At 27.0% G+C, this 13,853-nt stretch overlaps 2 protein-coding genes across 2 annotated transcripts; one reads left to right on the top strand and one right to left on the bottom strand.

Moving 5' to 3' along the window:
* Positions 1–161: 161 nt before the first annotated feature.
* Phum_PHUM022260 (alpha glucosidase, putative) lies at positions 162–3,925 on the bottom strand (the record flags this gene model as incomplete). Its single annotated transcript, XM_002422852.1, has 14 exons — positions 162–406; positions 494–582; positions 653–919; positions 1,012–1,160; positions 1,232–1,383; positions 1,463–1,596; positions 1,669–1,871; positions 1,975–2,334; positions 2,410–2,479; positions 2,585–2,753; positions 2,845–2,935; positions 3,021–3,192; positions 3,275–3,432; positions 3,509–3,925. 14 exons carry the CDS (start codon positions 3,923–3,925, stop codon positions 162–164), a joined length of 2,676 nt encoding a protein of 891 aa, XP_002422897.1.
* A 723-nt stretch (positions 3,926–4,648) lies between these two features.
* Phum_PHUM022250 (voltage and ligand gated potassium channel, putative) lies at positions 4,649–13,820 on the top strand (the record flags this gene model as incomplete). Its single annotated transcript, XM_002422851.1, has 39 exons — positions 4,649–4,768; positions 4,799–4,944; positions 5,040–5,269; positions 5,374–5,489; positions 5,574–5,698; positions 5,797–6,015; positions 6,154–6,250; positions 6,375–6,521; positions 6,646–6,855; positions 6,943–6,977; positions 7,054–7,234; positions 7,309–7,450; positions 7,539–7,696; positions 7,764–7,906; positions 8,010–8,097; positions 8,183–8,331; positions 8,390–8,531; positions 8,593–8,710; positions 8,744–8,868; positions 8,951–9,029; positions 9,125–9,270; positions 9,331–9,491; positions 9,573–9,755; positions 9,826–9,996; positions 10,074–10,190; positions 10,274–10,326; positions 10,518–10,673; positions 10,746–10,931; positions 11,175–11,361; positions 11,438–11,668; positions 11,759–11,948; positions 12,051–12,127; positions 12,241–12,376; positions 12,446–12,632; positions 12,724–12,956; positions 13,037–13,210; positions 13,286–13,408; positions 13,466–13,561; positions 13,650–13,820. The coding sequence occupies 39 exons, from the start codon at positions 4,649–4,651 to the stop codon at positions 13,818–13,820; spliced, it is 5,748 nt and encodes a 1,915-aa protein (XP_002422896.1).
* Positions 13,821–13,853: the final 33 nt, after the last annotated feature.

The raw sequence follows: 13,853 nt of genomic DNA, 5'->3' as shown, positions 1-13,853 counted from the left end.
ATAAAGGGTACCCGTTGGTATCACGCCCAAATCATTTCAATTTCGGTATCGATAGATAAATTTATATCAGGAACGGTTAATACCTGTAAATAAAAAAAAGAGTAAATTTATGTACATAATGTTATTATCGTATTTAATTATTTTATATGAAAATTTATGAGTTAAAAAAAAATATAATTATTATTATTATCATATATGATTAATTTTATACTTACGGATTGCGTATGGGTAAATGTTTTTTCTTTATTATTTAATATAACTTTTTTTACATTTTGAATTATTCCCAGGATTTTAATTGTTTCGACATCCAGGATTTGTGAAACATTCCATAGAAGACATTTGGTCGTTAACGTTTGATTTATCAAATTAAATTTAATTAAACCGTAATTTTTATTTTCAATTGTATCTAAATAATGTAAATAATATTTTAATAATTATTATTTATTAATTTATTATTTTTTTTTTTAGATAAAATATTAATTTATTAATTTACCGGGAGTTAATCCGTCATCCCAGAATAAATCTCCGTGTGCCACGCCTTCACTATCTGGAGCTACCAATAAGGTAAAATTATTTTTTCGACTGAAAAAAAAGAAAAATTTTTTTAAAATTTATTCGTTACAAATTTTTTACTTATTTGTTTTTCTAGAACCTTTCAAAGGTTGTTGTCGACGGTTTTTGCATTGGTAATATCGTTCCTCCTCTTAATAAAAGTGGTATGCGTTCATCGTCTGCTTCTAATGAAACTTCTTGTCCTTTACTGTTTATTTCCGTACTGTTGTACCAATCGTACCATTTTCCACGTGGTAAATATATTTTGGTTTTTGTGGTGTTTTCCTGGATAATGGGAACAATTAACAAACCGGAACCCCATAAAAATGCATTATCAATATCGTGAGTTTTTTCGTCATTTGGATACCTAAAAAAAAAACAAATTTTTTTTTTTGTTAAATATTAATTTTTTATAAACTTTACATTTAGATAATTTTAAAAATGGTTATATTTTCTTACTCGAAAAACAATGGTCTTGCTACCGTTTCCCCATTTATGTGAGCCTTGTAAAATAACGTGTACAAATATGGAAGCAGGGAATACCTGATGTTAAGTGCATTTATAGAACTGTTAATAACTCTTTGACCTAACGCCGCTGGATCTTGATCCTGAAGTAAGTTTTTTTTAATTATTATTTAAAAATTTAAATAATGAAAATTTTTTAATTGACATTTCTTACTTTGTTGCCTATGGAATTATGATTTCTTGAAAATGGATAAAATGCACCCAATTGCATCCACCTGTTACATAAACTTTCTGTTGTGTTACCGTTAAAACCGCAAATATCAGCTCCAGCAAATGGAATACCGAATAAACTCAATGAAAGAAGTTCTATAAAAATTTGGATTTTTTTAAAATTACAATTTGAAGTTTTTATATAAAAAATTTTTTTTGCATTTGATAAACCTACCGGAAATCGATCTGTACAAATCATGCCAAGTCGAAAAATTGTCTCCTGACCAATGAGCTGCGTATTTACCACTTCCGGCAAATGTCGACCTTGATAAAATAAAAGTTCTTTTGCCTAATGTTTTGTGAAGAGCTCTAAAACATGGTAATTTTTAATTTTTTTTATAAATGTTAAATTTATCGTTGTTAAAGCTAAGAGAAACTCACCGTGCGGTGATATCTGATTGGCTTATTCCATATAAGTTATGTACGTCATAATGATTTCCAGCAAATTGTTTGGCTGTCATGCAAAGAGTTTTAAAATTTAATAATCCTTTGTCGACGCCGGGAACGTAGGGAGGATTTTCTAAATGACTGTTTGGACATCCTTCAAAACTTCCATTTAAAAAGTTTGATGGCTCGTTCATATCCTGAAAAATTGGACGTGTTCACAGCCATAAAGTTTTATGGTTCTTAGTTTTTTAATTTAAGTAGTTTCTACTGAAAATTTGTACGGTCATAACAAACACTTACGATCCATAAACCATCAAACGGAATTTTTTTATGAAGTTCCTGAATGTGTTTAGCCCAATATTTTTCAACCTTTGGATTTGTAAAATCTGGAAAAACTGTGCTTTTAGGATTCCAAACTTTTCCTACGAAAACGCTTCCATCTTGATTTTTAATAAATATATCATCTGCTATTCCATCGTCGTACGGGGAATAACTTCCATGAGGTTCAGATGCACTCACTCCGGGATCTAAAATTAGTACGTAATGCATTCCAGCTTTGTGAATATCATCGACAAGTTGTGGCAAATCGTGAAATTTTTCTGGATCAATGGTAAAATCATTTTGATTATGCATGTAATCAATGTCGTTATATTGAACATCCTAACAAAAAAAAATTTAATATTATTTTTTTTTAAAGAAAAACGTTTAAAAATCTAAAACGTGCGATCAACTCACAAATGGAATTTTCGCATCCATAGTTCTTTGCCATACTTCTCTGGTTTTTGCAGAACTTCCATATCCATATCTGATAAGGTTAATCAATTTAAATTTTAAAGATAAAAATTAATTTTATTTAAAAAATTTATTTTGCAATTGTTACTCGTTTTTTTTTTTTTTAGATTTAACTAACTTGCAAAGTTGAAAACCTAAACTCCAGTAGGGTGGCAAGAATGGTCTTCCAATTAATTCTGTATATTGACTTATAACATCAGCAGGTGTGGGACCCATGAAAAAATAAAAATCTAATACTCCTCCTATCGTTCGGTAAGTTATTGCTGGAAGAGGTTGAAGAAGTACATCTGTAATAAATAAATACGTTACAATAAAAGCCTTTGTTCTCCTCCTGTATTAGGTGATTATAAACTCCAAGTGAAAAAAAAAAAAACTGACCCATGGCATTGCTATTGTGTAAATATACTCCATGGCTTTTACCGTCGGGCTCCATAATCAGATAAAAAGGATGACTTCCGTACAAATTTATCTAGAAGAATGGATAATTATCATAAAGTTTTCGGGTGAGTGAGTAAACATTTATTTAAAAAAAAAAAAAAAAAGGGGGAATTTACTTCTTCTGCGGGAGCAGCATCATGAGCAAATATTGTAAATCTTGTCCAGTTGGTATCCAGAGAAAATTTCGATCTGTGTTCTCCAAGACCGTAAATTTTTCCATTAAATTTTGAACTTATTTGTAAAAATTGATCGGAAAATATCAGGGCACCGACATTTTGAGTGTTAAATCTTTAAAGAACAAACAATTGAAAAGTTAAATTTTTATAAAATGAAATTACACAAAGTCTTTCTTATATAATGAGAGTCTTACAAAACATTTCCATCCCTTCTGGAAACTTTGAATCCCGTTTGTTTTAAATCGATGTCGACTCTGTAATTAGGAGTTGAAATATTTGTTGTTTCGGTGAGATTTTTCTTTACTATTTTCGGATAAGGTGATTCATATCTTTCGCGATCAGCATCCGATATCTAATGGTATAAAAATAGTTTGTTGCGTTAATTTAATTATTTAATAAATAAAATTTTAAATTTCAAAATAACAAACCTTAATTCTCAGTCTATTATCAGTTTGATATTCGACATCAATTCTTAAATTTTTAACATCGTTAGGATAAGGCGATGAAAACGTTCGGTTCATGAAAGCTAAATCTCCTTGTTCAGTTCTCGTTAAATTTATATATTCGTAACCTCCATAATTTTTCGGATAATAACACCATGGAACGTCTAATGGTGGAAAATTGAAATGAGATGGACGATGGGATTCGTGTCTCGGTTGCCAACAGCATCCTCTTTTCGTACAACTTTTTTCATCGGCTCCATTTTCCGGATAACAATCAAATTTTTCCAAATCGGATATATTCGTACATTCTTTCGAATTAACAAATAATAATGATGATGATGAATTTAAAACGACGAACCAAATCGATATTATTAATAATAACTTGTTGATTTTTTCCAACATATTTTTTTTTTTTTTTTATATTTTTTTCAACATTAGCTTAACTAAAAGTTATGAAAACAGAAAACTTATTAGTCAAACAATTCGTATCGTTTGTCGATTAAATAATTTATTTTGAATTAAATTTTGTATTTTTATATTTAACTTGAATCACGTTGTCCAAGGGCAAACATGTAAAATTATTGATAATGCTTTGTCTGATATGGATTATTTACAGATAAGAGACTTTTTAATCGAATTTTTCAATTTCGACCGAACAAGAATTAGTTATTAGTTATTTGAATTTTGTTGTCAGATAATAACTTACTAACTAATTTTCCTTTTTTTTTTTTAAAAAGTTTTTCATGTCGTAATTTATTTACCTGAGAAAATTTCACAGTCGAATTGTTCATAAATATTATTATTTAATTATCACCATTTCTATTAATATGTTGCATCTTCACTATTATTTTGTATATAATTAGTAGAAAAATATAAAAAAAAACGTTTGAAAATAATAATAAAAATCGTTTTTAAAATACTTCTTTTATTCCCTTCTTCTTTCTTAATTAACGCAAAATTATATGCGAGTTCATAGAGAGATACAAACACATTTTTTAAATTTGTTGCCAACTTTAAGAAGAGAAAAAAAAAAAAAAAAAAAAAAGTTTTGTCGAACTTTATTATTTTTATTTTATAATTTTTTTTATAACTTGACATATTTTTTTAGGATAAATATAAAAAATAATGGATTTTTTAGAAGTTTATTCGTTACCACCGGGGAATAAGCCAAAATACATACCGAAAATATACGATAGTGAAAAAGTTGAAAATAATAAAAGATTTAATAGATTTTTATTATTTATCGTACATAATACTTTTTGGCATTTTTTACAGCTTCTTGGAGTCTACATAAGATTCATAATGACGCTTTACGATATTGGTTTTAGACCTAGATCGCGATCATTAGAAACATTTAATTATATAACAGTTGTTTTAGATGCATTTTATTTTTTAGATGTTATTTCACAAATAATTTACAGGTATAACTAATTAACTGATTAACTAACTAACTGACTGACTGTTTAAAAGTTTATTAATTGTAATAATTGTTTGCTTTTTTTTTTTCATTACTTAGAAAAAAATGGCCGAAATCAACGTCAAGATTGAAAAAAAATGCACCTTATTTGTCTAGATTGGTTTGGAGGAATAATATGTTTCTTCCCCGGCCGATATGGATGTTGGTTTTCGATATAATATCATTATTACCATTTTCATTAGTAAAAAATGTTTATGTGGATTCGACATATATTTTTTTATGGGAATTCCCATCGGCATTGAGAGTTTACAGAGTTCTCGCTCATTACGGTTACTTTTAAAAAATTTTCATTTGTCATTTTTTTTTTTTTTTTTTGGCTTTTTACACTTGTTGATATTAACACAAAAATATTGTTTTTTTTTAAATTTTTTAGGTTCCGAAGCTAAAAAAATATCACCGTCAACGAACAAATCCCTTGGTTTATTTTTAAGAGCTGGAATGTTTTGGATGATATTGAGTCACACGCTTGCTTGCATATGGGGCTACGTAGTATTTTTTTTATTTATTTATATTAATTTTATTTTAATATCAAATATTATTATTACCGTTTATTTAAATCTCATTATTATTTAGTTAGATAAAATAGATATAAATTTTTCGATAAGAGATAATTCGACGAATGATTTGAAAGATGAAAAACCCTTTCACTACTACATATTTTTATTTTATTTTGTTTTCACAGGATTGACAAACATCGGGTAATTTTTTTTTTTTTTTTTTTATTAATATTTTATTCTATTCGTTATTTAATTTTTTATTGAAAAAAAGAAAAAAATATTATTTTAATCATAAATAGATTCGGTGATATTATACCAACTTCGGATGGTGAAAAATTATTAGAAAGTTTAGTCATGCTCGTGGGATTTATTTTACTCAAAGGATATTTAATTGCTACATTAACATCCGTTTTAACAGAAAAAGCTAGAAGGTTGACGTACCTTAAATTTCGTTTAAGTCTCATGTCTTTCGAAATGGCAAGAAATTTAAATTTAAATTTAATTTCATTACATTACAAGTACGAAATTAATTGTAATTAGTGTTGTATTTTTTTTTTTTTTTTTTTCGGTTTTCATTACGTACAGGAACAAAAAAAAGTACCTGAATCAATTTGTAAAAAAATAATAAAATTTTATCATTCACTAGTTGCTTATAGAAAAGGAATTGGAATATTAAATCGTTTGCTTTTAACATTACCAGATTCATTTTCAATACAAGTTTATAATGATTTATTTGTAGCAGCTTTAAATACAGTGAAGTATTTATTATTATTATTATTATTAGAAAAAATGATTTTTTTTTTTTTTTTTAGTATTTATTATTATTATTATTATTTATAATGATGGATTTTTTTTTTTTTTTTTTTTTGTATTATAGTCTTTATTATTTAGATCTTGTGACGAATTTAGCAAGCGAGCCATTGCAAGAATAATGAGAGTCGAATTATTTATGGCCGGTGATGCCATATTGAAAAGGAGAAAATTTAATTCGAAAATGTTTTACGTCAGAAAAGGAACCATTCACGTATAAAAATTAATTTTTTTGTTCTCCCCTTTCCTCTCCTCTCCCCCCTCCCCCTCCAACCCATATTGTTTTGTTTAAAAAAAAAAATTTTTACGCAGATGATTAATTAATGTATTTATTTTAGATAATGTCTTATCAGGACGATGCAACGGAAGTTATGACTTTTGGTGCAGGTACAATATTTGGACAAATATCATTATTACTTTCCCTACCGGCAAAAAGTGAAGTTCATGCGGCGACTTTTTGCGAAATTCACAGTTTATCTAGAAAAAGACTTTTCAGAGTTTTAAAAGATTATGCGCATGCAAAAAAAATCATACAAAATGTTCATAAGGTAGAAGTAAATATTATGAAACGTTTTAAATATTTTTAAACATGTCGATAAAATTATCGAGTTTTTTTTTTTTTTTTTTTTTTCAAGAACATGCTGTTGAATGCAATGGCCGATAAATCAGAGTGAGTTGATAATTTTGTTTTAAATTTATACTTTTCGAATGATTGTTTTATTTACATGATTTATTTATTTTTTTAGTAAACATAAAAGAAAAGCTCCGGGAAATTTACTCACGACTTATTCCTTTTACAAAGTTCCCATTGAGACATCGAAACTTGCAAGAGACGATATATGCATTGTAACTCGATGCCCTTATATATTTATGCCGGATACGATTTTCATAAAAGCATGGAACGTGTTGATAACCATTATCATAATCGTACGCATCATAATAAATATCAAATATTCATTAATTTTAACGTGGCTGACAATTTTTTTTTCTTTTATTTTTAGTTTATATGTTTTTACTATCCGTATCAGGCAGCATTTGCGAGAGAATATAAAAAAGATTTAGAACCTTTATTTATAATCGTGGATTTGGTATTTCTTTTAAATTTATATTTAAGTCTTTCGACGTCGGTTATACGTGAAAATGGTAAATTTTCCATCGTCTTATAAATTATTTTATGTTTACCTAATAACTTTTATTATAATTAAAAAAAAAATTTCTTATTTATTTGTAGTATTGTTTTCAAGCTTGCGAGATATCGTACCTGCTCGATTGACAACGTTAAATACCGTCTGCGAAATAATCGCTATCATACCTGCACATTATTTTATTTGGCACACGAATAGATTAAAATCTGTTATTTTGTGTTTAAAATGTGTCATGTTTTACAAAGTAATTACAATATTCCACCCCCTTAATTCTAAATCACGTGATTTGAAATGATGGTTATTTTTTGTAGGTTCATCTGGTATTTAAAACTGCAGAATGGAGCTATGGAAAAACAACGATATTCCTTCTTCGTCTTATTAAATACGTTTTATACTTTTTATTCGGAGCTTATATAATTGGAATTGTATTTTATATGGAGGCTTGCTACGTCGAGTAAAAAATTTTCTTTTTTTTATTTTTATTTAATTTCTTTTTTTTTTTTTTTTTTTTTTAAAAAAAAAAATTATTTTATTAAATAAAATTTAATAATTTTTAGTCCATGTTTGCAAGATTCTTGGTACGTTACCACGAGTTCACCAAACAGATCAGAACCAATATGGGTTTCATTTTATTTTGCTATAATTGTAAATTTTTTTGTTAAATTAATTTAAATTTTTTTTTTTTTTTTTAACATCACTCTAAAACTTTTTTTTTAAAAATAATTTTTAGGTAATAAGTGGCACAGGATTCGGAGACATCGTACCTAATAATATAACGGATATAATTTACGTCATTGGATTTATTATTTTCGGCGTATTGCTTTTAATTTATCTTATAGCCGATTATTCTGCAAATCTATCGCTTAGTAGAGAACCGAGGTTTGCAACAAAAAAAAATTATTTATTATTATTATTATTATTATTATTATTACAATAGAATAAATAAATGTAATTCATTCAGGCAAGAATTTATTGAATTGGCTGAAAGAGTTAATTCATTTTTGAGAAGTCAAAAAATGTTAAAAAGCGAAAGAACTCGCGTGAGACATTTTTTAAATCTTCAATGGGAAAGAAATAGCGTAAGATTTTTAAATTTATTAACCCTGTTATTATTATTATTATTATTAAATTTTTATGAAGTTATTTACTCACGCGCACACACCCACACAGGGATACGAATTCACATCGGAAAATCGTTTATTTTACGACATGCCAAAACATTTACTTTACACTATAAATCAATTTACAAGAACGGACGGTGTTAAAAAATTAATAATATTTAAAAAATTAGGATCGGAAATATTGGGAAATTTATTAAACAGTTCAATAAGAAGAATATTTCCACCACACGAAGTTGTCATTTATGCTGGAGAAATATGTGACAGTCTCATCATTCTCGAACAAGGATATTGCGAAGTTATACAATTTAAATTACGTAAATTTTTTTTACCCCCTTTTTTGTAACCTGTACTTTATAACCGCCATTTTTTTTTTAAAGGTTACCTATGGAAAAGATACGTCGATAACTAAAATAATTCACGCTGGACAAGATATAGGACTTGTTGAATTTATGTTAGGTATGATTGATTATTGATTGAAATGAACCTTTTTTTTTTTTTTTGTTTGAATCATTTATTAATCGTAAATTAATATTTATTTATTTATTTATTAGATATGACTTCGTTTTGTCACGTTCGAACATTGACTCATTGCGTTATTATAAAACTTCAATCGAAAAATTTAATACGAGCTTTTTCTTTAAATCCCATCATAGCGGCCGAGTTTAAAAAATCAATTGAAATTTTTGCTAAAAGTCCCGTAAGTAAAATATTTAAGTTGAATTCCTCGATTTCTATTACAATATTCTCATTTATCCAGATTCTCAAAGATGCAAAAAAAAATCAACCCGTTTTATTACATTTAACCGTGAGAAAAGCCGTACAAGAATCATTTTACAGATTTCGTTATTATAGAAAACAAGGTGGAAATCAAGAATTAAGAGATCCGTATTTAAAACTAGGATTGTGTCAATGGCTGAGGTAACCTTCGAAGAAAAGATTTAATTTTTCAGGGATTTATTCGGAAAAATACATAATTTTCTTTCCTTTTTTTTTTTTTAGGTATCTACTGTTTAGAGTTACCGTATTACCATATGGTAATTTTCTCAAACGTTGGGAATTTTCACGTTGCATATTTGCTTTTCTTTCATCATTGATTTTTCCCTGTCTACCTTATTTCGAATTAGAATTTGGATTTTTATATTATCTATCAATAATACTCGACATAACGGCTTGGGTTGATATGTACGTGTAATTTAAAAATTTAATTTATTTTTAAAATGAATTGATTTGATTTTTTTTTTTTTTTATTCAGGTATTTTCGATGTCACGTTTGTTATTACAACAAACAAAATATTTTAGTGACTCATCCATTGTGGACTTTGGGTCATTATTTAAAAGGGAATTTCGTTTTGGATTTTATTTTTTCTTTTCCATTCGATAGAATTTTATATCGTCCCATATACGATGTTAACGATGAAGCCATGTACGTCATACGCTTTTTTTTTTTTTTAACCGAAAAAAATAAATATTTAATTAAAATTAATTTATATTTTATTTCAGAGTGTCATCGAATGCAAATAATTTATTGCGTATATTACGAGTGGGTCAAGTTTATAGAATTCCAGTTACTTTAAGTACTGCTGGAGTGGATTTCCTTTCACCTCCTCATCTTTATTGGTACCTTTTCTTTCTTTTCTCTTTTTTTTTATTACGTGTATTTTTTTTTACACAAACCTCCTTTTTTTTTTATAAATATTTAGGGTTATCGCAACGGCAACAATTTTAACAACAACATTTGTCAATTTAGCAACGAGTATTTTAATGTTGTGGTGCGTTAATTACAAAGTACACAGGAATGGAAACTACCGTATTATATTTGCGGAATCCGTAGAACAACATTTTACGAACGTTCTCACACAATGTAATTAATATGAAATATTTAAAAATAACAGGTAGTCTGGGAATAAAAAAAAATGTAACGTAACATTTTTATATTAATTTCAGTCGAATTTCCAACTCTTCCATCTTATGTTTTCATAGTCAATTTTTATTGGACTTGCACGACAGCATTCGGTGTAGGTTTTGGAGATATCGTCGGTTCGACACAAGGACTCATGATATACGTAAATATCGTTATTCTCGTATGTAAGTATTATAAACGTTTTTTTTCTATTTTTTTTTTTTTTTCTTTTCAAATTTTTTCAAATTTTCCATAATTTTTTTTTTTTTTAGCGTACCTATATTTTAATTACGTCACTGTAATCATCGCCTCTTATTTAACGAGGATAAATATGAATTTAACGATGTTTCAACAAGGTATGAGTCATTTAATAAGTTTTTTAAAAGTTGAAAACGTTGAACCCATGCTTAGAAAACACATAATAAATCATTTTGAATACATATGGAAAAAAAATAGGGGTTTAAAGGTATAAAAAAAAATTTATAATTAATTTTTAAACATTTATTTAAAATAACTTTTTGTTTATAATATATAATATATATTAGCTCAAACGTTTTTATCATTTTACGTATCTCTATTAAAATGACGTCATGTTTCATTGTACGAAGAACTGTTAAAGAGGTAAATTTTTAATTTTTAAATTGTATTTATTAAATAATTTTTATCCACTTATTTATTTATTATTACAATTAAGGTTCCAGCATTTTCAAATTTGGGATCAGCTTTTCATCGTTTACTATGCAGCAAATTAGACGAGATACATTTTCAATCGGGTGCGGCCATTTACAAACCAGGTGACGTTTTGTCACAATTTTACATTGTGCATCAGGGTGAAGTCACATTGGTTGGAAAAACGGAAAATGAAACGGTCGAATTGGGAAGATCTAAGTACGAAAAAAAAATAAACAAATAATTGTTTTTTAAATTTACGATTTAAAAAAAATCAAATTTTTTTTATTTACAGAATATTTGGAATATTTAAAAACCTTCCAACGGATACGGTTTCCCTATCGGCTGTTGCCACGAAAAACGTAACAATTTTAGGAATCGATTCCCTAATGTTATACAGCATACTTAAAAATTATAAAAAAAGTCACGACGATCAAATAAACGATCAAGATATTGAATTTGAATTTCAAGATGCATTATATATGTCTAATACGATTTCAACCGAATGGCAGGAAGGTACACAAAGGTGTGTGTGTGTGTGTGTCACTAACGAATTTGAACGTATTTCGGAAAAATTATTATTATTAATGAAAATTTTTTTACGTATAATTTTCAGTTTGAGTACGAGCAAATATTACTATCAATTAGTTTATCTAACTTATAACTATTCAAAATTTATATTAGTTTTTTACGTCGTGTTATCACTGTATACGGCAAACATAGTAACGTTTAATTTAGCATTTCAATACAACAGCAAAATCGCATATATTATTGATTTATTCATTGAATTTTTATTCGTTGTAAAAGTAAGAGAATACAAACTAATTATTATTAATAATAATAATAATAATAATAATAATTTACATATAATTTAGTGTAACAATAATAAATAATTAAATTTTTTATAGATCGTTATAGAATTTTTTAAAGGGTATTTGAATGATTTCGGTGAATTCGTATCGGATTTGAGACTCATAAGTAAAAGGTAATTTTTTTTTTTTTTTTTTTTTTTTTTCGTACTTTATTATACGATCTAAAAAAAAAATTTTTTTTGGAATTATTCGATGAAAAAATATATATATATATATTTATTTTAAGGTACATGAAAACGGCAAGTTTTTATCTTGATATATTAAGCACGTTTCCATTTGAAATTTTTTCACTCATAATGGACAAAGAAGATAAACGTAATTATTTGGCAACGTGGTTAAGAATGACAAAATTATTAAGATTGGTGAGTATAAAAAATTTAATATGGTCGGGGTAATGATGATGATATTTTAATTTTTATTTTTTTTTCCAGTATAACGTTTGGTATTTTTTCAATTTGAGATTCGATACGTTAAGCGTAAACATGATTTTGCTTAAAATAATGGCAAATACCGTTTGGACAACAACTCTTGTTCATCAATGTTCTTGCCTTTGGTATTTCGTCTCATGTCCAAATGCATATTGTCCCAATTCGAAATTATGGAACCGTATAAAACGAAGTAAAAAAAAAAATATTTAATATGAAAACGATGATGAAATGAAATAATATCGATTTAAATAAAAAAATTTTTTCTTTTTATTTAAAAATAGCGGCTCCGGATAATACAGAATACGTCAATTGTTTTTATTTTATAATTGCCATAATGACAACAACAGGATTGGGAGACTTGTCAGCGACAACGGTCACAGAAATAATGTGCGTTATTTTTTTTTGTTTTGTTTTTTTCTTTTATACGGCCATATTCATCGGTGAAATGGTATCGAGTACCAACAAGTATCTTTTTTCAAAAACAAAATTCGAATACGAAGTTGAAGAACTCAAGGTTGGGTGGATTAAACGTTTCCCCCCCTCCCCTCCCCCCTTATTATCGAATAATAATCTTTTTTTTTTTTTTTTTTTTAGAATTATCTCATAATCAGTGAAATCCCATACGAAAATCAAAAATTAATACTTAAATATGTGGTTAATTTATGGCGTAACGAAAAAGGAAAACAAGTACCTGATATATTAAAATTTGCACCGACATATCTCGTAAATGAAATTAAACTTTCTACTTATGGAGGACACATAAAAAAAGTATGATTAGAGAGAGAGAGAGAGAGAGAGAGAAACTATTATTATTAATAATTTTTTTTTTTTTTTTTGTTTAAGAATCCATTGTTTAAAAATTGTTCACAAAATTTTCAAAAACAACTCATTTATTTACTTATAAGAACCGTTTTTTATTTTGGTGACGTCATCGTTTTTGAAGGACAGGCAAGTATTGAACCTCTTGTATATTTTATAATTAATTAATTAATTAATTAAAATAAATTTTTATTAATTTTTCAGGTTGATAAAACTGCATATTTTGTACACAGCGGTCAAGTCGTATGTAAAAATTGCAGTGATAAAACAATTTATCGAGAATATTCATTTTTCGGCCTGGTAATTAATTAATTATTCTCCTCCCCCCCCCCTCATTTTTTTGTCTTATTATTATCATTTAATTAATTATTATTATCATTATTTTCAGAGTCAGTGCGTGAAAGAAAGTTTACCACACCATCAAACATTCGTTGCAAATTCATCTTGCGTTATTTTATCACTAAACATAACGAAAGCAAAATTTTTAATAAAATTTTTCCCAGAAGATATGAAATATATTGTAGACAACGTCAACGCGATCGAAAGTAATTTGATGTAATTTTTATAAGCGGGAAAGAGGTAAGAATAATTT

Source organism: Pediculus humanus, genomic scaffold (genome assembly GCF_000006295.1).
Source record: "Pediculus humanus corporis 1103172107373 genomic scaffold, whole genome shotgun sequence".
Classification (NCBI taxonomy): Eukaryota; Metazoa; Arthropoda; class Insecta; order Psocodea; family Pediculidae; genus Pediculus; species Pediculus humanus.
The sequence above is the reverse complement of the archived record's forward strand: the minus strand, read 5'-3'. Positions and strand labels throughout refer to the sequence as shown.